Here is a 25238-nt window from a genome sequence, read left to right as displayed (position 1 = left end):
CGCGGCCCCGCAGAGCCGCCGCGCAGCAGGGCCCACCCCGGCCCCGCTGCGGAGCACGCGGGATTCCAGGCCGGGCAGGAAACTGCGGCCGCTGCAACTCAGTTCCGCCGCACAAAGGTTCCGCTCACGGCAGCCAAGCCCCCGCCGAGAGGGCAGCGCCAGGGGCTCGTCCCGAGAGGCGCTGAGCGGCCGCTGGTGCCGGCAGGAGCTCGGCTCCGCTCGGGATTTGCCCCCTGGGCCGCCAGTGAAACTGCCAGCGCGTTTATGCGACCCCTGAAGCCCACTTACAAACGCCAAGACATGCACCAGCCCCTGCCAGGCAAATCGCCCCCCGCGGCTGGCATCAGGCTCTCGGCTGCGTCCAGCCGCTGCGGCAATGTGCACGGCGCGTTTCTTGTCCCACATTCCGCAAGAGCCGCCTGCCGGGTGTCCTTCGTGAGTTGTTATGGCCCTGATCCTGCAGACTCTTAGACACCTGTTTCAGAGTAGCAGCCGTGTTAGTCTGTATCCGCAAAAAGAAAAGGAGGACTTGTGGCACCTTAGAGACTAACCAATTTATTTGAGCATAAGCTTTCGTGAGCTACAGCTCACTTCATCCGATGCATACTGTGGAAAGTGTAGAAGATCTTTTTATATATACACAAAGCATGAAAAAATACCTCCCCCCCACCCCACTCTCCTGCTGGTAATAGCTTATCTAAAGTGATCACTCTCCTTACAATGTGTATGATAATCAAGTTGGGCCATTTCCAGCACAAATCCAGGTTTTCTCTCACACACACACACACCCCACACACACAAACCCACTCTCCTGCTGGTAATACTTCTACACTTTCCACAGTATGCATCCGATGAAGTGAGCTGTAGCTCACGAAAGCTTATGCTCAAATAAATTGGTTAGTCTCTAAGGTGCCACAAGTCCTCCTTTTCTTTTTAGACACCTGTGTGACTTTGCTCAGGGGAGTACACTCACCCTCCCCTGAGCAAAGTTATACGTGATGAGGTGTTTGCAGGATCTGTACATTGGGAGCCTTAGGCCCTGATCCTGCAATTTGACCCACCACATGTGGGCCTGGGAAGCCCCAAGGATACCAGCTTGCAAGAATCAGGACTCTACGTTGCAAGCTCTTTCGGGGTAGGGACTGCATTTATTATCTCTCTATAGTGCCCACCACTATGAGGCCTTGACCCTGATTCCAGGCCAGGCTATTGTGCTAAAAACAATACGAATATAAATAAATAATTGCTTGTAATAGGGTGACTACTGTCCCTTATCTTAAGAGACAACCCTTATTCAGTTCCTTATCTCCCCCATCCAGTATCAAGTTAACACAAGAGGCTCTTTGTCCCATATTTCAGCAATAACCAGGCAAAGGGTCAAACACTATATTCCAATAAGCCAACTAGAATACTGATTTTTACAAGAGGAGCCAGTGCTGACAGCAGAGCACCAGGATGATGTGTCAGTCTGTAGCTGTGGGGTCTTTCAGGATGCTACATGCCCAAATAGCCATGATGGCAAAGAACACCCAGTTCCAAATGCAACTGGCCAAAACATTGCTCTTCATCCTATTGGGCACAGATGAGGCCATGGTGATGGATGCATTCGTGATTTCCAGCCTTGATTATTACAACTCATTATCTCTAGGAATGAAGCCACACATCCTGAAAAAGCTCCAAATGGTACAAACAGCAGCCTGCATGTTTAGCAACACAGGATGCGGTGAGCACATTACCTCAGTGTTCTGCCCTCTGAATTAGTTCCCCACTGAATATAGTGTGCAGCTCAAACTCTCTGTCCTCATATTCAGAGCACTGCATGGGATTGGCTCCAACTACCTGAGATTCACCTCTCCCTCAATGACCATGGTGACATCCTAAGACAGCTGCATCCCACCAGAACAATAAAACCATCGCCCAGTCGGGGCAGACTCCTCAATGCAGGAGAGAGAACATTCAGATACAGCCTATCTGCTGCCAGAGATAACAGTGACCACCAGTCTCGCCACTTTCAGAACTAAATGTAAACCTGGTTTCTTCATCTTAGCTTTTCTGCACTTTCTCCTCCCTCGCACACAGGGGCCCAAGCACAACACCCGCTCTTACACATGTGAACATAAAACTGTAAACAAATATAGATAGAGATTGTTACTCATTCTATTTTGACATACATGGGAAGCATTGATATACTTCAGTGATGGGGGCTATATAAGTACCTAAATAGAATATTAGTGTGCTGAATTGCACTTGGAACCCCATGCAATAGTTGAAACTGTGGTGTAATGTGCTCCTTGTGGCCATTCCTGCTAAGCAGCGGGCCTCAGATTTCTTCCAAATGATCTCCAGGGGTAGCCTGCACATTGCCATAATGGGGACAAATTCTCTGCTGGTGTAAATGGGTGCTGCTGCATTGACTTAATTGGAATTTTTCCCCATTTGCATCAGCAGCGATTTTGAGGAGCGGTCTTCAGTGCATAGAGTACAGTCTAGTAATCTAATCAGGAGTTCACAAAGGTATGGATAACTGCCGAGGGCAACATCAAGGAGAAATGGTTTCAGCTGTTGTCCCTAGCTCATTAAAAAGACCATCTCTGGCCACTGAGCAGAACTCAGGCTCCAGAAACAATGGAGGATCCAGGAATATCCCTCAACTTCAAACTTGATTGACAAGGGATGGGCATACCCTTTCAGTCACAGGGGCAGAAACCAACTATGTCATACACTGTAGATGCTTTCCCCAATCACCTCTCTCTTCCCTGGGTGAAGTGTCAGCTAGTTTCCTCTCATCCACTTCCTGTCATGGCCAGGCAACCGGGAAAGACAGTGCATCGTCTGGGTTTGATTAAAATAGACATAGAGCTGCTGTCATCTGCACACTGATGGGACCACAGTCGTGTATGTTTTGTACTCCAGGAAACATTTTCTTGAGGGGGGTCCTAATTAATTCTCTTTTGAAGGAAAACTGATATTAACTATCTCAACCAGCATCAGATTCGGTACCTCCCTGCTTCATTTTACTAGCCACGAGAGGCATGGTTCCAGCTTGCAAGAAGATGCCTGCTACAACACTACATCCAGAACTCCCCTGACTACACCTCAGCCAAGGAAGATGTGGCCTTGGGAGCAGTACAGAGCCACCGTGACTCTTCACAAAGGCCCTCGCCCTGCACAGATTCACCGAGATCCTTGAGCTCTCCTTGTGCATTCTAAATCGCCTGCAGGTTTTTGGAGGAGACAGTTTTTCACCCTGTGCTTTAGAGTGGGTCCTCCAGGAAGTGTAGAGATGCCACAGTTCCTTGGATGCTCTTCATGCAGTCTTGGAGTTTCTTGTGACAAACTTTCTGCTGGGAGCAGAAACAAAGATGCCCAGGAAAGGGCAGTCCTAGGCTGCAGCCAGAGAATAATAGGAAGTTTCATTACTTGACTTCTGTACATAGTTTCCAGTTTTAATAAAGGATTTATTTTTAAACTGATCAGCTGGTCAGAAAGATACCACACAAGCCACAGAGTGATCAATGAGTTCCATGACTCTAAAACAGATTTTCCTTTTGCAGGCCACGATATGGACCTATAATCAGGAAATGTCTCCCACACCACCCCATTGAGGATGGGTGGAAATATCAGAGAATCCCATTGGGCTTCAACTCTGCACTGTGAACCCTGGGAACTTCCCAGCTCCAACTTGAATACATCTTCAATTGAGTTTTTTGGAAGGAAAAAATGCTCTGTGTGTGTGATTAATAATCCATACTTCATTTGCTTTTTAAAGACTACATTCTTCAGTTGCAGACTGAAAACTAGCACTGAAATATGGCCCAGGCACTTACCAGCTTCAGGACCTGCAGCTGTGAGGACTAGTGTAAATCTGGCTGTTGCCCGTGTCCTCTGAAACCAGGTGAAAACAAAATAAAAAAACAACAAAAAAATCCTCGGTAAATCTGACTCTGGATCCATTTCAAATTCCAGCATAGGTGCACTTTCCTTTCACTTTTAAAGCAAAATAATTTTTTTTTTAATTTAGCAAAATTATAATATTTGTTGAAATTGGTAAAATAATGGATCTGCACTGAGGACTAATTGTTGGCAAAGTTGTGCGTTACAAGGCAGTATAGATGGGGTGGTACCAACATTCTCTCCCTCGGTGGAGTGGGAGATTCCAATATTCCCTTCATTTGTTCGGCACTGGTGGCTTCCTTCTGCTCTATTGACAGCTTAAGCAATTACTCGCTGCTTTTTTCTCTGCAGCAGGCTCCTTTCTATGCTTTTTACAAAACCCAATTAAAAGAGAATGAACAACCCCCGAAGAAGCCCTTTGGATCCCAAGCTGTCATTTTGAGGGGCTCCTCTGACTCAGAAACCCCACAAGCGATTGAACTTACCCTGGTGGCCCCCATGTTCAGGCTGAGAGCTACTATGGCAAGGTTCAGCCTACAAAAAATGTCTTGTCTTTACAAACTCAGGCAAATGGAGCGTTTCCACAGAGACAGCCTCTGGGATAATCAAGGTGCCACTGTAACAGGAGGATGCTCTTACTAGAGAATAGAAATTGTTACTGAGAAGTGGGAGATTTTCATAGAATCATAGACTATCAGGGTTGGAAGGGACCTCAGGAGGTCATCTAGTCCAACCCCCTGCTCCAAGCAGGACCAATCCCCAATTTTTGCCCCAGATCCCTAAATGGCCCCCTCAAGGATTGAACTCTCAACCCTGGGTTTAGCAGCAGGCCAACGCTCAAACCACTGAGCTATCCCTCCCCCATCCTTTTGGTTATGGATGAGCCTGAATTATTCTCCTGCATCTGAAAGAGCCCAGGGCACCAATTCACCCCGGCCTAATCCCACTGAAATCAGCAGCTTTACACCAGGGATGGAGCCGCCCTCGGGCTGCAGGGAAATGGAGCACTTTGCTCTTTCAAAAGTCCCAGAGAAAGGCTGGAGCTTTTTCAGGGGCTTTCTTCAAAACAGGGCAAGGCTAGCCCCGTTCCAATTCGCGTCCACTCTGACAACCCATTGCAAACGGGCAGGTGTAGGGGAAATTGTTCCCCTTGGGGTAATGTAAAGGAAAGCCCCCCCGGTATTTTATTCCTCCTCGCAATGCAGCAGATCCCTTTCGAGAGGAGATGTCTCTGAAGAAGACGTGAGGGAGAGGGCTGCATTTTACAGCGGGATCAAAACCAGCAAAAAAGTTACACCTCCCAATCGAGTGTATCCAGTGGGGGAAAGAGTTTCCACTTACTCACCGGTTTTAAGGCTGCCCAAGAATAAGCAGAGACTTCCTCGGTCCTGTGAGGAGCTGGCCATCCAGTGAGAGCTTGTTTTCTGGGGCAGATCGGATTAGGATAACAGTGAACCCAGGGGGGTGAGACTTTGAGTAATACCCAAAGTACGAGCTATGGTAGGAGCAGGCCACCCATCTCCCCAAGAGAACAACAAAACCCCAGTAACTGTTTCTAGGCCCCCTTGATGGGCCCGATCCTGCACCCAGGACAGCGGAAGTTTTCTCGTGGATCGAGCCCAGCCTCTGCTCACCGCTCTGTGTTGAAAGAAGTGACTTGTTCACAGTGTCACAAGCCACTGGGACTTGGTCCGAGAGGGTTTACCTGGCCTGCTACAGGGTCGGGTTTCTCTCTTCTTTAAACAGCTCCCGGATCCCCAGCTCCTGTCCCGAGACACCCCCCCCCCCCCCCCCACACACAAGCTTCATAATCAAGGATAACAACGTTCGTGGCTGATTTTCACGTTTCTTTTTTAAACTAGAGCTCGGATGCCCTTAAGGTCCCCTCTCGCCCAGAGCAGTAATTTCTGGGGAAACTATTTAGGGTTTTTGTTTGTTTGCTGGTCGCTTTAGCGGATCCTCAAGGAGAAGCAGAAAAGAGGAAGCGCTTCGTTTTCTCCTTCGTTTAAACTCACCTGCTCGCTGCTTAAAGCAGGGGGATGTTCACCCCGCTCGCAATATTCCAGCCGTGTCTTGGTTTCCGCCGCGGATTCCGAGTCTAACGGGCATACGCGGGACCCCCGCATCTCCTTATCCGCGCCCTATAATACTGGACTTTGCGCTTCTCCTTCCCATCCCAGCCAGGATAGAGACGGAGCCCGGAACAGAACTAAACAATATACCGCCCAGCGTGACATTTCAGGGGCGCCTATTATTTAAGCACAAAGTCAGCGCTTGGAGGGGGGAGGGAAATCAGAGGGTGCAAAATCTGAAATAAAGATCAGGTCACAGGAAGGGTCTTTTAAAATCCCCGACCCTCCATAAAATGGGTATAAAATATCCACAAGCGGGGGGGGGGATAAAATACCCCTCGCCCTAGCCGGGGGGGGGGGAGGAATAGAACACCCCAAGCCAGAGGGTATAAAATATCCCCAAGGGGAGTTATAAAATATCCCCAGCGGAGGGGGGGGGGAAATAAAACACCCCAAGCCAGGGGGGTTATAAAATATCCCCTAGCCGAAGGGGAGGTGGGGTAATAAAACATCCTCAAGCCAGGGGGTATAAAATATCCCCAAGGGGGGTTATAAAATATCCCCTAGCCGGGGGGGGAATAAAACACCCCGAGCCAGGGGGGTTATAAAATATCCCCTAGCCGGGGGGGGGGAATAAAACACCCCAAGCCAGAGGGTATAAAATATCCCCAAGGGGGGTTATAAAATATCCCCTAGCCGGGGAGGGGGGAATAAAACACCCCGAGCCAGGGGGGTTATAAACTATCCCCTAGCCGGGGGAGAGGATAAAACACCCCAAGCCGGGGGGGGGGGGGATAACACATCCCCGGGCCACAGGCCCTTGGCTGTCCCGCGGCTCAGCCGAGGCGCCGAGGCCGAGGCGGGCGGCAGGACAGCTGGGTTTGTGCCGGCTGCGCGGCGCGGCAAGAGTTAAAAGTTACCTTTCCTGCCTCCTGCCCGCAGCCCCGATGGGGCCGGATGATGTAACCCCCTCCTCACCATGTGACACTTTAATTAATAACCGCGCTCGTCGCACAACAACAGCACAGCGCACGTTCCCGCCACGCCGGCCGCTCCCGGGGTCTGGGCTGGACTGGCCGGGCGCAGCGCCGCGCAGCCATGTGCCCCTGCGCGCTGCACGGGGGGCCCCCCGCCGCCTGCCGCTGCAGCTCCGCCCGGCGCGGGGAGCGCGGCTCCGGCGCGCAGCTGGTCGCGGCCCGCCTGAAGCGGGTCGGGGATGAGCTGCAGGAGCGGACTGCGGGGCGGAGGGCGAGCAGCAGGCGGGCCGCGGCCGGGAGGAGCCTGGCCACCTACCTGTGTCTGCTCTGCGCCGCCACGCAGGTGGCCGCGCTGGTCTGGCTGATCCGCAAGAGGAGCTGGTAGGGACAAGGGCTCGGGCAGGAGCTGGGAGCAACCGGGACGCGCAACAGGTAGGGACCCGGCCCGCAGGCAGCCAGCCACCCGGGCGGGGAGCGCTTTGCAAAATGACCGGGGCCGGTAACAGATAGTGGGAGGGGGGCTTGGTGTGAAATGTCCAGAGACAGAGGCTGAAGTCTGCAGCCGCTGCCGCCGGCTTCTCCTTCCCAGTCCCCGTCTGCGGGGCTGGACGGGGGGAGTCTAGTCCGGGAGAGACCCGCGCTGCTCGCCTGGCTTGGGGGTGCTGATGCCAGGGCGCTTGACAGCGCAGAGGAGCCAAGAGACCAACGCACTCGCCGCGGAGCTCCAAGCGCCTTAGGGTCCTTAGCCCCATTGTACAGAAGGAGGAGACTGAGGCACAGATGGGGCGAGAGGCTCGGCCCCAAACCACACCGTGCCTCGGGGCAGAATGCGGTTGGCATCCTGAGCCCGCCCGGTCTATCAGTCTGGGAGCCGGTGGGGGGGGGGGGGCTAGGAATGAGTCCCGGGCGCGCCGCAATCCGGAGCGGAGTGTTTGATGAAGCTGATGTAAGGGGTTCTCTGTCAGCGCTTGGCACGGCAGCAAAACTCACCGTCCGCCTGATCCGCAGCCAGCAACGGGATCCAGCAGATTTGGTCAACTGCACGTTCTGCGCTGTTAATTACAGCTGGTAGACACGAGCTGGAAGGCGGGGGTGGGCATGGATTGGGGTACCCAGGCCTTTGCAGCCGGGTAGGGATCCAGCTGCTCCTCTGCCACTCTCCAGCATGGTCTGTGTTGTCCCACGGGGAGACCCAGGCAGGTGCGTGTCATCAGTTATTGATCAGTTCTCTTGCAGGATAGTGGAGGGGGCGGGAGGTTGGCTTGTAATGTAGCAAACCTTGTACTGAGCAAAGCACCCGAAAGGTCTGTTACGCGCAGATCCAGGACGGCAAGTCCCCATCTCCCCCTGTACAAACATGGACCCACATACGCTTTCCTCTTCCAAAGGCTTTAACTCTTCTCCTTGGAAAGTTCCCAGGGGCAACCTGCGATTCGGTGAGGCCTCTTTGGGGATCCAGCTTCCCACCAGCACCTGGCTGCGGGGACCTTGTTTTTAGGAGGCGCCCTGGCACTCCCAGCTTGTTGCTGTTTTTGTTTATTAGTCCGAAAGTTTCTCTTCCCTTTTATAAACCCTTGGCTGTCTAGGGCTTGAAAGCTTCCACCCTGCCCCCGGGAAATGCAGCGGGAGTTGTTGTATGTTAGCTGTAAACTCCAGGGCAGGTTAAACACGCAGGTACAGACGCCTGGAAGCAAAGGGGAGCTCACTCTGAAGTGGGCGCGGGGGCGCGTTAGGCGGACGGGACGGGCCGCTCATTGAAGCTGCCCTGCCAAACGGAAGATGTTTGCCACGGTGTTTTTTCACAGTTTGCTCCAGTCTTTGCAACAGCCCAGAAAGGGGGTGGTGAGTGTGGCAGAGCTGCTGCTAAGAGCCCAGGCACGGCGTAGAGTCCGTTCAAGAGAATCAGGGACCGAGGGGGCTCCAGGGTCGTTTCCAAGCGCGCCACACACGCGCAACGCCATCAGGTGGCCCCGGCTCCTCTGAAGTCCCCTGAAGATGGGGAGTATAAGCAAGCCCCGACTCCCGTCACAGCGACAAAACGGCAGCGAGCAGGAGGTTAGTACCTCGCTGTCTGTGGCCCTTGTGCAAGGGAGGACACTTCACCGGCTTCATCCCGCCTCCCAGGCGGTCCAAGCCCAGAGCTGCAGCCGGGGGTGGGACGCAGCGCAGCTGCCTGCCCAGCCCAGAGTAGGTCTGTGGGCTGAAACCTGCGGGTTTCGTCCCAGGCCACTGTCAGGATCACTTTACCTGCCAAGCCACAATAGCCTTGTGGGTTTGTTTTCATGGAATGATTTAACTCAGTGGTTCTCAAACTTTTTTTGGGCGGACCACTTGAAAATTGCTGAGGGTCTCGGCAGACCACTTAATGATCTTTCCAAATGTTGTTTGCACCGCTCGCTAGCTATTGTAAAGTGTTTTGGATAAAAGCGCTATATACAAAATCCTTAGGAAGAATTTAACGTTTTTTGGTTCTACAAATAAAAGCACACAACTCATATTTTAGTATCAGTAGTCTTACTTTCTAATGCGATGGATGGCTGTGAAGGAGGGGGGTCTCTCCCTCTTTCCCCCCGCTGCGGCAGCCCCCGAGCTGGGGCTGGGAAGGAGGGGGGTCTCTCCCCAACTGCAGCAGCCCCCGAACTGGGGAAAGTCACCTCTTTCTCTGGCTGCCACAGTCCTGCATGTCTCAAATTCCCCCACCCCTCTTCTCACCTCACTGCCCCCTCCCACCTATTCCCCCCAAGGCCACCACCTCACCTTACATGTGCATCTTCTGCAGGGTCCAGGCACCTAATGAGTGGAGCCACGCAGGCGATGGGTGGGTCTTCATTCTCTCATGTGCGGCCACCCAGGTGCACACCTGAATGGAGGTGGTCTGCGGACCACAGTTTGAGAACCTCTGATTTAACTGAAAGTCACTTGTGCAAGTTCAGGTTCTCTGCTTCCTCGGCCCGTGCAGGGCAAGGGTGGGACTGGGTGGTCTCTAGAACGATTCTCGTCTCTCACACCCACCACCTGGAATCGGGGGCTGGAGTTCGGGTGTAGGATGTCTCCTGATTCCAGAGCCCTGTCCAGTCTGAGTACACAAGAGGTCCCAGCCCCACCAGCATCAGGGCTGTAAATTCCTGAAAGTTGCTGCCTGGTTTCTTCCCTCCACTCCTTCCTATGCCCACCCGGTGCCAGGCAGGCTGATGCTTTCTTAGGAGAAATATTTTTGGCGTGTTCACTGGGAAAATGCTTAAAACGGATTCAGTGGAAAGCTGCTTTCTCGGTTGGTCACACTGAAGAGTTCCGTGATAACCATATTCTCTTCCCCTACTCCCTCCAGAATATATGGATTGTCCCTGTAGACTAAGCCAGCTGTGTAGAAAGCTCTCTCAGTCCTAGCACTTCAGTTTATCTATTTCTTGAGCGACTACCAGTGGGATTCACAAAGGTACGTAGGCATCTAAACCCCAGATTTGGGCACCTAAGTCTGGGGTTCAGGAGCCTAAGTCCCAGTTTTAGGCTCCACTGTGATTCACAAGCTCCAGCCCCACCAGCTCCAGCCCCACCCTAAACTCACTCTGCTCCTAATTTATTTATTTATTTTGCCATAAAAGTTCCCTAGGCACCTAGTTTCTGCCTCTGAGCAAGCACACGGCTGCCTCCCTATAGGCATCTGAATGCTTATCTCCGGCCTAAGCCCTACAGTGATTCACCAACTGGGGGAAGACAGGAGTTCAGCTACCCATCTCACACGTGGGCCCAATCAGGTAGGCATGCTGAGTGGCTGGCTACCAGATTGGGTCTCATTCCCAACCTGGCTGGAGGAGGAGGCTGGAGTGGTGGTGCTCCCCCTTATAACTTCTAGCCCCGTGGTTAGAGCTCTCTCCTGAGAGGTGGGAGATCCCTGTTCAAATCCTTTCTCCCTCTGGCAGAGGGGGGAATTGAACCAGTGTGTCCCGCATCCCAAGTGAGTGCTCTAACCACTGGGCTGAAAGTTACAAAGTGAGCACCACCGCAACCACTGCTTCCTCCTCCTCTGGCTGGTTTGTTGTGTATGGAGTTAGGCACCTGCCTAGCACATTCTCACAAGAAACACCACAGGCTTCTAATCCACGGGACTCCAGGAGAGGGTTCCCAGTTCCTGAATTGCTAGCAGAGATAGGTGCCTCCCTGCAGCCCAGACTTAGGCACCTATCTCATTGAGAGGAGCGGGCCTTAGAACATCCCAGGATGTTGACATCTCCCACTGGTTAGCTTAAGTGGCTCCCTGCCTAGTAGGCCAGCTTTTGTAGATTGCATTCTTAGGCACCTCTCTCCTCCCATTCATTGCATAGGGAGCCTAGGTGCCTCACTCAGACTTTGTGAATCCTAGCCTGGTTCCTGGGATTTTCTAGGCACCTAAAAGTCAGTGTCACAACGCCTGTGTCCCTGTGGGAATCTAGCCCTACAACTTCATCAGTCTGGTCTTGATTTTTGTAATTCCTATGTTCATCGATATATGTTATTTCTTTATTAAATAAACAACTAATTATTTTTTAAAAATACTAATACCACTTTGCTGATCTCCCCCCCACCCGATCAAACAAAAGAAACCAGTTTCTGTTCCTCCCAGTCCCTCTGCTAAACTGCTGGTTTCTTAACCCCTGATTTGTATTGTGTGAGTTTGCACTACCTAAATTCTGGATGGTTCTGCTAAAATTATCAGCAGTGAAACAGTCAATAACTTTGCCATTTAAATCTACATAATTATTCTTCAGAGTTAACTTCCTATTGAGATGACTGGAACAATTCTCACTCAGAGCTAATAGTATTAGAATTGTTATTTATATAGCACCATAGATACGATAGATGTTTTACAATTCCAGTAAAGAGGAAATTTTATTTCTTGCCCATCGGAGTTTAAAACCTAAGGCCTTGTTTCAGGACAACAGTTAAGCAAATATTTAACTCTATCCATATTCAGTTCCATTGACCTCAAGTTACTTGCATGTGATTAAATGCTTTCCTAAACAATGCCTTGCCTTGGTGACAAAACAGGATGAGATGACAACACAGAGAAGGGCAGCAGAAGGGAAGTCCAAAGAAGAAGAAAATATGATTGTCCTTTCCCTCCTTTCTCCTAATCCCCTTGTTTGTTTGTGACCCTCAGTTACAGTGTCATGTCAAACCAAGACTGATTTTTGAGGCAGGAATCATATCTTTACTTGTTTGCAAGGTGCTTGGCACATTTTTAGGTGTCTGAAAAATAATAAATAAAAACGTGATTACTTGGGACACCTCTCTATTCATTTAGTGTTTTAAAGTAAGGTTTTAGATAGATAGATGTGTGTTTACACTGTGTGTGTGTTTGTGTCATATTATTATCGATTATGTGAGTGATATACAGCTATTCTCTCTGTCTGCAGATTCAGTCAGGTCACATTCAGAAAGTTTTCTTGGCAAACAGGACGACAAAATTTTTTTTAACTGAAACTTTAAATTCTACACAATGGCAGTGTGTCCTTCAGAGAGGTGCTGGGATGGTGTGTGACTGGACGCAGCTAAGATGAGACTGCAGTCAGCTCTACTCCTCACTTCCATTTCCCTTCTCTAACCACTACTGATACTGTCTCCTCCAGGATTCAATCTGTGAAGAGGTTCATGAACCAAGCTGTGTGGTTTGGTTCAGTTTTTGGAAATTAATTTCCCTCTGAGATTCACTTGTAGGTTTGAGCTCAACAAACTCAAACTTCCAAGGGGAACATTACAACTGGCCCCTTTACGTTAGCCTCTCATTTGCCCCCTCCTTTTTGACAAGATGTAGGAACTCACTTCTTTTCTTAGGGTACGGAAGTGCTGGGAATTGCTAGTGTGTAGAGAATGCAACTATAGGAAGGGATGGAGCTGGTGATGCTGGCTGGGACATAGGGAATATTTACCAGCCTCTCAGCTGTGTGAACACACTCAATCCAAGCTCACCAGGCTGAGGTCCACAAATCCCACCAAACCTCAGATCCAAGGCTCAGTTCAACCGAGTTTGAAGTTAATTGCAAATATTTGCATAGCTTAGTTGGGCAACCTGAGTTCTGTTCCCACTTGGCTCTGCCATTGACCCTGTATGACCCTGGCCTCAATTTCCCCATCTGTAAAATGGGCCTAATGATACTTGCCTACCCACGGGGTGTTGGGAAGCTTAACTGTTTGTAAAGTGCGTTGAGATTCTCTGAGGTAACATGCTATAGAAATGCAAAGTATTATTCTCAGCTGAGCGGATACAAGCTCCATCTTCATTGTGCACATTCCCTCTCTATACTCTCCACTTCCTTAAGGCTCACAAGGCCAGAGGTTCTGTGCTCACTCGAAGTGCTCTTATGCTGCAAGCAGGGGCAGATATAGCCTCCCACTTCAATTGGGTGCACCATACTAAACTCTAGTGTAATCGCAGCATGACACAAAACAGAACAATAAATACAAAGAAAGCATGACACAGTGAGCACCCGGGGGAGGGAATGTGTGTTCCAGTGAGGGCCCAGTCCGCTCCATGCGGCTGTTCTGGGGCCAGTCCTGATTACTCACCGTGGCGAGACAGACCCTAGCCGGGATGCAGTGGGGAAGGCTGTTCCACTCAACATATGGACCTAGCTACTCATAGTGGGGAGAGGCCTGGCCATGAGCCCAGTGCCCTGACAGTGGTGTAGTGTTAAAAAAAGAGGTGGGTAAAGTAACCTAACCTAAACTTCATATTGCCCAAATGAAAAGTGGGTAACCTCAGTTTATAACTATACTGCCCCTGCATCTCTGCTACCTGGAGACTGGGACACACAGGCGTATTGCCCGTCCCGCTCCCCGTCCCTCATCCCCATCCCCCAGTGCACCTTCTGGCAGATTTTGCCCTTTGGGCTTCGATAGCCGCACGCAATTCTGACATCATTGCACAGCCATGTGGCTGGGAGCAGCGTCACTGTGACACAGAGCCTGGGCCATAGAGCCACGTGAGGTTCTCATTCAAAGGAGCGAATGCAGCTCGCTCCTCCCTCCCCCAATGGGGTATTTTTCCACCCTTGGTTTCATGATTTCAGTGGGTGCAGCTGAACCCAGGACTCCCCACTACAGCTTTCCCTGGCTTCAAGGACAAAAATACAAATGTAGGTCTTAGAAAAAAAAGACTTTTCTTTGTGCTTTGAAATAACAACAGGGATGATGTTGAGAGTCCAGATGTGAGGAGCCATCCTGGCTAATAACACAATCTCCTGGATGCCACATGTACAGGGGAGCCATCCAACTCCCCTGGTGAGCTTCCAAGTCACATGTGATGGATGAGCTGTGGACACAAACACATCCACACACAGGGATAATTAAATATACCACCAGCAGCTCACTTTCAGGGTTTAATTTATACCTCTTTTTAGTATACTGTCTTTTATTGTCATACCTTCCATGTCTTTCTTTCTTTCTTTCTTTCTTTCTTTCTTTCTTTCTTTCTTTCTTTCTTTCTTTCTTTCTTTCTTTCTCAGTTTTGGTTGAAAAATATTAGTGTGATATATGCTATATGCAATATCTGAAAAAATGTATCTCAAAGCCACATGGATACTGCCTCACATGACCCTGCTCATTAATAAACTAGGGAAATATAGACCAGAGACAAACCTACTACAAGGTGGGTGCACAACTGGTTGGAAAAGTGTACTCAGAGACTAGTTATTAGTGGTTCACAGTCAAGCAGAAGGGCATATCGAGTGGGATCTTGCAGAGATCTGTCCTGGGTCCGATTCTATTCAATATATTCATAAATAATTTGGATAATGGCATAGAGAGTACACTTATAAAGTTTGCGGAGAACACCAAGCTGGGAGGGGTTGCAAGTGCTTTGGAGGACAGGATTAGAATTCAAAATGATGTTGACAAACTTGAGAAATGGTCTGAAATAAATAGGATGAAATTCAATAAGGACAAATGCAAAGTATTCCATGTAGGAAGGAATAATCCATTACACAAATACAAAATGGGAAATGAATGGCTAGGAAGGAGTACTGCAGAAATGCATCTGGGGGTTATAGCATATCACAAACTAAATATGAGTAAACAATGTAATATTGTTGCAAAATACCCTAACATCATTCTTCGACATATTAGCAGGAGTGTTGTAAGCAAGACATGAGAAGTAATTCTTCCACTCTACTCAGCACTGATAAGGCCTCAACTGGTATCCAGTTCTGGGCACCACACTTGGGGAAAGATGTGGACAAACAGAAGATAGTACAGAGGAGAGCAACAAAAATTATTATAAGTAAGATTGAAAAAAATGGGTTTGTTTAGTCTGGAGAAGAGAAGATGGGAGGGGGGACATGATAACAGTCTTCAGCTGTGTAAAAGGTTGTTATAAAGAGAAGGGGTTCTCTTTAACCACTTGGGACAGGACAAGAAGTAGTGGGCTTAAATTGCAGCAATGGAGATTTAGGTTAGACATTAGGAAAGATGCCCTAACTGTAAGGGTATTTAAGCACTGAAACAAATTACCTAGGAATGTTGTGGAATCTCCATTATTGGAGGTTTATAAGAACAGGTTAGATAACCACCTGTCCGGGACAGCCTACATAATACTTAGTCCTGCTTTAGTGCAGGGGACTGGACTGATTGATCCTCTCAAAGTCCCTTCCAGGCCTAGATTTCTATGCTTCTATGATGTTGCAGTGATGAGCATGGCTCTAGACCTTAGAATAGAAGAGATATGTGATGAGCAGTACTTTACGAACTCTGTAGGATGTTTGTTTTTGAACAAAATATGTATTTGCCCCTCCCCCCGTACATCTACAGAGAAACTCTTTAGTGATAAATGCCTTGTACAGTAAGATGTAAACTCCAGGTCCTGACCACTCACGTGCATTAGGGATTTCATGGCAAACTTAATAAGAATAGGGGAATTAGCTTGCGCCACTTAATACTGCTCAGCCCAATCCCTAGCTGAGTCACCTATTAGTCTTATGGTCTAGTGGTTAGAGAAGTGGAACAGTAGTCAGAACAAGGGAAAATGCCAGCTTGGCTAATTGCTTACTGCCTCTCTGAATTCCCCACTGAAGTTTCAAATAGGCATGGTATTCTTCACTCTCTCTCTACACCCTAGTAAGTGTATGTGTGTGTATCTATCTATATCCTAGGATGTGCAGCTATCCCTGTAGTGGAACACGGTAGCTGTTTAATAATGCACAGCAATGTTATAAAGCAGTTTAGACTAGGAAATGATCTCTCTGTATTGGGGGCCTGCTCCCACTTCTCCCAGGAATCAGGTTTTAAAGAGTATTTGGGCATTGGCTCACTCAGCATTGCAAGATTTAGGTATCTATATCCCATGTTCAAAAATGGCATAGGCATTTAGGGCCCTAAGTCTCAATGGGACTTGGGATGCTAAGTGCCAAAGTCACTTTTGAAAATGGCACTTAATCATCTAAATCACTTAGGCCTTGCAGCACTGAGCGGAGCAACACCTAAATACATCTACAAATCTAGGCCCAAGTATCTTCAATGGAAGCAGGACTGGGCCCAAGGGGTGGAACCAGTTTGTAATGTCTGTTGGACACTTTGGGATTCTTGAATGAAAAGTGCTCTGAAAGTGGCAGCTTTGTAATATATAATCTGACATCACCTTGCAACACCCAGCCAGGGCATGAAGTGTAGTTTGCATGTGCCAATTTGGCATGCAGTGTCATTTGTATTTTGCTCTATTAGTCTAGAAGTGGCAGTGTATTAAATTAAACCCTCTCTCTTCCTGCCAGCAACACCAGCCTGGTTCTACGCTCATTGAGTTGCCAATAACTTCCCCCACTGTCTGCCGCTAGGTTCACGCAGAGCTGCTCTGTCAAATGTCTCAGTGTAGTTAATTAGCTATATTAAAATGGAGTTGATAGGATTTTTGAAGATATCACACTGAGCTGTGCAGAAGTCCAGAAAAGAGTAAGGACCAGAGGTAGTACTGCAGTTATGGGACAAGGCTGGCTGATGCAGCACTATCATAGAATCATACACTATCAGGGTTGGAAAGGACCTCAGGAGGTCATCTAGTCCAACCCCCTGCTCAAAGCAGGACCAATCCCCAATTTTTGCCCCAGATCCCTAAATGGCTCCCTCAAGGATTGAACTCACAACCCTGGGTTTAGCAGGCCAATGCTCAAACCACTGAGCTATCCCCTCCTCGCTAGGCTATAGTTTTGTATCATGACCAACAAACCGAATACTCAACCTGTTACATCCTGTGTATTCTGTGTGCTTTCCTGAGTCTGACACTAGGAAGAAAACTTTAGTGCTTATTTTCCTGAAAAACTAAGGATGGAGAAATCCTCCATCTTATGCTCCCCATTCATAAACCCCAAAGCACCTCACTGCTAAACCCGCACAAGAGAAAATCCTCATCACTAAGCCCCCAGTAAGCCAGTAGCAAAGAAGCATATTATTGTTAAAGAAATAAAGAGCAGCCACACAATACCTCTTTCTAGGGGTGGATTACAGGACCCATATCCTCTGGGACTTCGGAGTCACCCCAACAACTTTCCCCTTTGGCCTCTGGCCTCCTTGATCTTGCCATCTGCAAACCTCCCTGATCAGCTGTTCCTCTGAGCCTCTCTCCAACGGATCCATGCTTCTTTCCTGTTGCCTCCACCCTACTCCCTGATCTTCCTTTCCCAGCTATCCCTTCCACCTTCAGCACAAGCAAATTCAAAAAGCTCTGATGCAAGGGGATATATCTCTCATGGAATGCAATGGAAGTCTCACTCCCTTATGCCAGGGCTCAGTAAGGCCTTTGGTTTCTCACTAGCTCATTGCTGCATCAGGCTGGAATCCCAGGTGTTCTGCATCATTCTGCCCCCGTCACTGTCCTTTCCCCGGACAATCCAACCGCCCCAATATTTTCCTTTGACATGTATTATTTATAGATATGATTTTATGTACAGTATTAAGCACTGACTACATGCAAAATGAATCACTGGCATAAGCAGGTGTAATTCCATGTTAGCAGTGAATTGGGCTCCACTTATGCAGTGCTTTGCAAGATAAGTAAAAGGTCAGCTTCTTCCGTGACTTCATCAGTACTAGAACTGCGTACCCAGCCCTGGCTTGACTTTGTGGCTCTGAATAAAGACGAGCCAAAGAAGTGCTGAATAAGGGTGCGGGGCGTCCTACCTGAGCGATTGAATCCCTTTACTATGAGGCTAGCTCCTTCAGCAGAGCAATTTTCCTATGTGGTAGAAACGCCATCTAGCCAAGCAATGCCCAGAGTGGAGTGATGCTGTGGATAAGACTGAAGGATTTACGAGTGAGATTTTCAAAGCCAGCTGGGGGTTTGGATGCCCAAATCCCATTAAAATCAATGGGAATTAATTGTCCAGTCCACTACCTTTGAAAATCTCACTGGCTTTGAAAATCTCAGCCTAAATGCTTTTCATTGTGTCTTTGGCTCTCTTGTTTATCACGAGAAATTAAAGGGGACCAATTCAATGACCTGAAAATCAAAAAGGAATCCTACAAAAAGTGGATGCACTGCTAAGGAGTAAAAAAGAATAGCACAAGTAGGGTCAAAATCAGAAAGGCTAAGGCACAAAATGAGTTACACCTACCAAGGGACATAAAAGGCAATAAGAAGAGGTTTGTCAAATACATTAGGAGCAAGAGAAAGATGAAGGAAAGTAAAGGTCATCTACTGAGTGGGGAAGGAGAGCTAATAACTGATGATATAAAGAAGGCTGAGGTGTTTAATGTCTATTTTGTTTCAGCCCTCATTAAAAAGGTTAATGGTTTCCAAATACTCAACACAGTATTAACAACAAGGAGGAAGGAATACAAGCCAGAATGGGAAAGAACAGGTCAAAGAATATTTAGATAAATTAGATGTATTCAAGTTGGCAGGGCCTAATGAATTCATCCCAGTATACTTAAGGAACTAGTTGAAGCAATCTCAGCACCGTTAGCAATTATCTTCAAGAACTCATGGAGGACATCTGAGATCCCAGAGCACTGGAAAAGACCAAACATAGTACCTATCTTTAAAAAGGGGAACAAAGAGGAACCAGGGAATTACAGGTCAGTCTGCTTTACTTGATACCTAGAAAGATATTGGAACAACTTATTAAACAATCAGTTTGTAAGCATCTAGAGGATAATAGGATTATAAGGAATAGCCAGCATGGATTTGTCAAGAACAAATCATACCAAACCAAACTAATTTCCTTCTTTGACAGGGTTACTGGCCTAGCGAGTATGGGGAAAGGGGTAGATGTGATATATCTTGATTTTAGTAAGGCTTTTGACACAGTCCCACATGACATTCTCATAAGCAAACTAAGGAAAGGCAGTCTAAATGAAATTACTATAAGGTTGGTGCACAGCTGGCTGAAAGAGTAGTTATCAATGATTCATTGTCAAACTGGGAGGGTGTATCTAGTGGGGTCCCGAAGGGGTCATTCTTGGTCCAGTACAATTTAATATTTTCATTAATGACTTGGATAATGGAGTGGAGAGTATACTTATAAAGTTTAAGGATGACATCAAGCTGGAAGGTGTTGCGAGCACTTTGGAGCACAGAATTATAATTCCAAACGACCTTCACAAATTGGAGAATTGGTCTGAACTCAATTCAATAAAGACAAGTGCAAAGTACTTCACTTAAGAACGAAAAATCAAATGCACAACTACAAAATGTGGAATAATTGGCTAGCTGGTACTACTTCTGAAAAGGCTCTGGGGGCTAGAGTGGATCACAGACTGAATGTCAACAATGTGATGCAGCTAGGGGAAAAGGCTAATATTCTGGGGTGTATTAATAGGACCATTGTATGTAAGACATGGAAGGTAAATTGCAAATTGTCCCACTCCACTTAGCACTGGTGAGGCCTCAGCTGGACTATTGTGTCCAGTTCTGGGCACTACACTTTAGAAAAGTTTGGACAAACTAGAGTGTCCAGAGGAGAGGAACAAAAATGAGAAAAGGTTTAGAAAAACTGACCTATGAGGAAAGGTTAAAAAAACTGGGCATGTTTAGTCTGGAGAAAAGAAGGCTCGCGGGCTCCAATAACAGTCTTCAGCTAAGTTAAGGGCTGTTATAAAGAGGACAGGGATCAATTGTTCTCCATGTCCACTGAAGATAGGACAAGAATGGGATTAATCTGCAGCAAGCGAGATTTAAATTAGATGCTAGGAAACACTTTCTAACTAGAAAGGTAGTTGAACTCTGGAGCAGGCTTCTAAGGGAGGTTGTGGAATCTCTGTCACTGGAGGTTTTTAAGAACAGGTTGGACAAACACTTGTCAGGGATGGTCTAGGTTTACTCGGTCCTGCCCCACTGCTGGGGGCTGGACTGGATGCCTTCTTGAGGTCACTTCCAGCCATACATTTCTATGATTCTAGGTTCTGACGAGAATTCGAGCATCCTTAAGTGACTAGACAGAGAGGTACAAGTCAAAAATGCATTTTAGTTTCCATGAAAAATATCAAAGGAAATGAAAATTTTTAATTTCCATAATTTTTTTCACACAATTTTGGGGGTTTTTTGTTGAAAACAAAAGATATTTCAGTTTTTGGAAACCCAAGAAAATTTTGGTTTTCCGATAAAGACCTGAAAACATTTGACAAAATTTCAAAAAAAGCCATTTTTCATTTTTAAAAAATTGCTATGAACATTTTTTGACCATCTCTACAGAGAGGACATGCTGGCACTCCCTCCTGGTAACCACGCCAATATTACATATGGGGTGGAGTTTGGCTTTATACAGTCCCTTTCATACTCAAAGGTCTAAATTCCAATCTGCTAAGTGCTATTGTGGCAAAATTGGAGTAACTCAACTGAAGTCAATTTGAGTTGCCCTGTATTTACAGTGCTGCAAATGAGATCAGAATTTGGCTCAAAGCATATTCCATTAATGAATCAGATACTGGCAATGCAGCCAATATGCACCAAGTAATGGCTTCAACACAGCCTTTGATATTCAAAGTTGTTTTATTGAGAGATGGGATTTAGGCCAGGATTCTGGGGCTCGCCTTTACTCTTTGGGTGAAATTCACCCCTATGCAGAGAGCCAGCAAGAAGCCTATGCAAAACTTAAGTTGCACTTAAGCCCTCAAAACAGGGCTTACGTGGTGAACAAGCATTGTGCTGGTTCTTTCTCTGCACAGGAGTAAATTTCTCCCTTGGAGCTTAATAAGTTTTTGAATTCAAAAACCTTTAAAACTTTGTGAATGTTTTCTGCTGTTTAGGGGAAAGAGAAAAAATGTTTGTGGAATGTAACCTTTTCAGGGGATGGGCTGTCTCATGCTATATGTTTGTACAGCATCTAGCATAGTGGGGCAATGATCCTTGGTTGTGGTCTCTAGGTGCTACAAGAGCACAAGTAAAGTTCTTTTATAAAACTTCAGGAAAATCCTAACACCCTTATTTGGATTTTACTCAGGCAAAGATCCCACTTCAGTTTATTTAATCCTGCACAGACATTTCTCTGAATCTCATCTCCTCCAAGACTTTTCCTTGATTTTTTTTCTCACCCCTATGAAGTTCACCATTTGACGTCTGAAGACTTGGGTTCAAATGTGTTTTAAATCACAGTGCAAGTGGCCGAGGTGGTCTCAGGCTAATCCACAGTGATTGTTCGCAGACACACAAAAAGCTACTGCATAGTGGCTAGTCTCTGCTTAGCAGAAGCCTAGAAATAAAATTGACAGGAGTTCTACAAGCCAGGGCTGAGGTGCATTGACAGCATGTGTAGGAACCCAAGGCCGGAGTAACAGTTGTGTCCCTCACAAGGTCAGAAGCACTGAAGTGAGCTGTGTGTTCATACCTGCAATTAAACAACCCCTTAGCAAGAGCCCCTTAGCCCGAATCAGCTGGCCCGGGCCAGCCACAGTGTCTCACTGCAGTGTAGACATTCCCTAAGCCAGTATTATCATGCTCCCATTCCCTTGAGCACTAAACACCTTTCCCCCTTTTCCCCACCAGAAAAAAGTTCCTACAGCATAAGTAGATCTGCAGAAAAGGTGAAGGTTCAGACACCTCCATGTGTGCGTGTGTGTGTGTGTGCGCGCGTGCACACGCAGGTATCATAGGTCAGGCAACTTGCATTGCTTCCTGTGGGTGGCCTAACCATTTGACTGGTGTTTCAGTCCTGGCTGATTCAATTTGGACTTAGTCCTTCTAGCTTTGTTCACGGTTGCTTTAGATACTTTAGTCTGACAGCAGGAGCCATGGATAGGGATGGGTAGAGAAGGGAGTAATTGCTGAAGTTCCATGTAGACGGGGACCTCTGAGACTTTGTGGAAATTGTTCTGTTTCTGTGGAAACACACCAATCTCTTGTTGCTGAAACAGAGCATGAGTTCAGGAGTTACTCAGCAGTCATTTGCAGCATGAGGATTTGACCAGTTTCCTTAATGGAAAAGATCTAGGGTCAGATTTGGATCATGTATATATATATATATACACCCATGTAAATACAAAGTAACAGTACAGAAGCCAATGGAGTTACTCTGGATTTCCATTAGTAACTTAGACCAGAATCTGCCCCATAACAAGCTGTCAACCCAAATTACTCTCTCATAGTTGACATCGTTGGATATTTTACTACTCACACTTGTGAAATTCATCCGATACAGAGGGCCAGCATAGATTTATCTACTGAGGATTTTATGAGGTCACCCATCACTCTGGGACAGTGGCGGGCAATCTGCGGCCAACGGGCTGCATGCGGCCTGTCATGGTAATCCACTGGCGAGCCGCCAGACCGCTTATTTACAATTGCACGGCCGCCCACAGCTCCCAGTGGCTGCGGTTCACCGTTCCCAGACAATGGGAGCTGCAGGAAGCACTCTGGGATCTGAGAGCTATGAACCTCTTAAGTCCCTTAAAGGCCCCAAATGGGTATTAATGAGACTTAAAAAGTGTGTAGACCTTGTGCTGGCTCTCTGCCAACTGAAATACTGGAGATGCAAATATGACATAGAAACTCTTTATTTTAAGAGTTTTTCCACAATCTGCTCTTGAGAACTGGGATTTACACTTGCAAATGCCTTTATCAATGAGCACATGTGCCCTAGGACGACACTACCACTTATTTGCATTGATATGCACCTTTCATCTGAGGATGAAACCCTAACCCTAAGCGTTTTACAAATATTAAGATATCTTTGAGGCAGGTAAGTTATTACTGCCCTGATGTTACAGTGAACGTGAAACACAGAGGCATTAAGTGATTTGCCCAAGGCCGCAAGTCAAATCAGTGGCAGAACAGGACTAGAACCCAGGAGTGCTGCAATTATCAATAGACCACAGTGCTTTCCTGTAACAGTTAGTTGTTTCTCTAAAAGTTAACATTTAACTCATCTGAAGCTGGACACCCAAGAAGACTGGGTGTCTTCTTTGGGACACCCAAAATTAAAGCCACACAGGATTTGTGGTAGCACTGTGAATAAAAGCCAGATCTCTTGTTCTCCTGTGATTTAACCACAAAGCTGTCTTCCCCATAAATTACATATGCCTCTGGTCAGTAAATTCTTGCGTCAGCAGGAAGGTTTATGCATGCATTTAGAAGATGCTTTTATTCTAACCATTGCATCAATATAATTAAAAACAAATTATTTTGCTTTCTCAGGCTGGAGAAAACCCTGCACCCTTGGAGAAAATCATTTCCCCTTTTCCTGCAGGGAGTACAGAGTCTGAGCAGCAGCTATGAAGAATGGAGAAAGAAGAAGAGGAGGATAAAAGAGGCTGGAGCAACGTGAAAGAAGATTTGTACTGAAGGAGCTGTTCAAGTGCCCAGCAGCAAAACAGAGACACATACATGCTTATATAGAGAGCATACGTTAATACATGCATGCCTTGTTGAGAACGTAAGCAACATTCCTTTTAGATGACTGTGGTCTGAGCGCTTGTGCTCCTGCAGTTTGAGTCAAAAGATTAGTGATGTCCTTGCTGTAGTGCTAAAACTTTCCCCACCAGGCATTGTCTATGGTATGGTATGGCACGGCACGCATCTGCCCCTTTAAATGTAGAAGTGTGAAAAATCACTTGCAAACCCAGGGTTAAAGAATACCAGCAGATAGTGCATTTGCTGCAAATAGGCATCAGCTTGTCTTGGGAGGTGTGGGAAAGGGGTGTTTAGCCGTTTTGACAAGAGACAGAGTGTGTGTGTGTGTATATATTAAGCTCTACGACACCAGGCAAGATATGCTTTTCTTACAACTGTACTTTCTCTGGTGCTACCTTTAATGTTTGTCTAGGGCTAAACTGTCTCTTTGTGGTGCTACAGTTTTACCAGGATGATGTTCTGAAACATGAGACTGGGAGAAATATATTTTGGTTATTAATATTTATACACAAAAAATAGGTTAAGAAGGTGCTATTTTCCTTTCTTTCTACCTGTAAATAAATTAACAAACAAACAAAAAAACCACCAGCCAATCTAACCCTGAACTTTATAAAACAACTCACTTTGGGGCAGCTCAGCTCTTGTTTTGCTGGAAAGTACCATGCGATATGATAGCCATCGTGCGGAACAGGAGATTACTTTCACCCCTAGATATTCAAAAAAGGCTGAAGGATTTGGCCCAATAATCAGCTATGTTAGAGCTTTGTGGTGGGGAGCTGGTAGGGCTGCATGCCTAAGTCCTTGCTACTCTTTGAAACCATAAGGGTTTAAAGAGCTACAAAGTGCTCAGAGCAGTTTTAAGGCCACAGGGCAATAACAGCCATTCCTACTAGTACTGCGTTAGGTGATGTTCCATTGTAAACCATTACTTTCAGAAGTCTCATAAAAACAGCGATAAAAATGGCTCTGGGCTGGACGTTTACCAACCAAATCTGATCCGATTGGTCATTGTTCTCACTAAACATTTTTAAAAGACTGGGTCCGACACATCCATATTAAACAAGTGCATTCTGTTATTTCAGAGATGTTGTGCTGGATGATCAGCAGAAAGAAGACTCAAACACACAAAATATCACTGAATGTAAACTCACATGAGAGAACATTGTGCATTACTGTTGTGAACAGCACACACTGCACCAGCAACAAGACTAGATCTGGCAAAAAATATTTGCATGGAAATGTATTCAAATTTACAAACAAATAAATGCTCACCAGACCAGAACATTGAACAAATATTGCAGAATGCTCACAGAAAGTCCCTGGTGAGTTTGTTACTGGGGTATTTGCACCCAAAGATTGATTTTACTAGTTATGGGGGAGATTTTCAAAAGACACAAAGGGATGTCAGATGCCCAACTTTCATTGACTTCCAATGGGAATTGGGCACATACCTGCTCTTTGAGGCTTTGAAAATCTTCCTGTACTTTCATC

The 25238-nt window shown here is 46.9% G+C and overlaps 1 protein-coding gene across 1 annotated transcript; it reads left to right on the top strand.

Annotated features, from left to right (window-relative positions):
* The first annotated feature begins 7064 nt into the window (after positions 1-7064).
* Positions 7065-24433, top strand: HRK (harakiri, BCL2 interacting protein). The gene is made up of 2 exons (XM_074972864.1): positions 7065-7375; positions 23532-24433. Exon 1 carries the CDS (start codon positions 7065-7067, stop codon positions 7326-7328), a length of 264 nt encoding a protein of 87 aa, XP_074828965.1. The 3' UTR covers positions 7329-7375; positions 23532-24433.
* Positions 24434-25238: the final 805 nt, after the last annotated feature.

Source organism: Natator depressus, chromosome 15, assembly GCF_965152275.1.
Source record: "Natator depressus isolate rNatDep1 chromosome 15, rNatDep2.hap1, whole genome shotgun sequence".
NCBI lineage: Eukaryota > Metazoa > Chordata > Testudines > Cheloniidae > Natator > Natator depressus.
Note: the sequence above shows the minus strand (reverse complement) of the source record. Positions and strands in the feature narration are given on the sequence as shown.

What these genes read in the sequence shown, in the direction of transcription:
- HRK (XM_074972864.1), top strand. Translation starts at nt 7,065, where the DNA reads ATGTGCCCCTGCGCGCTGCACGGGGGGCCCCCCGCCGCCTGCCGCTGC.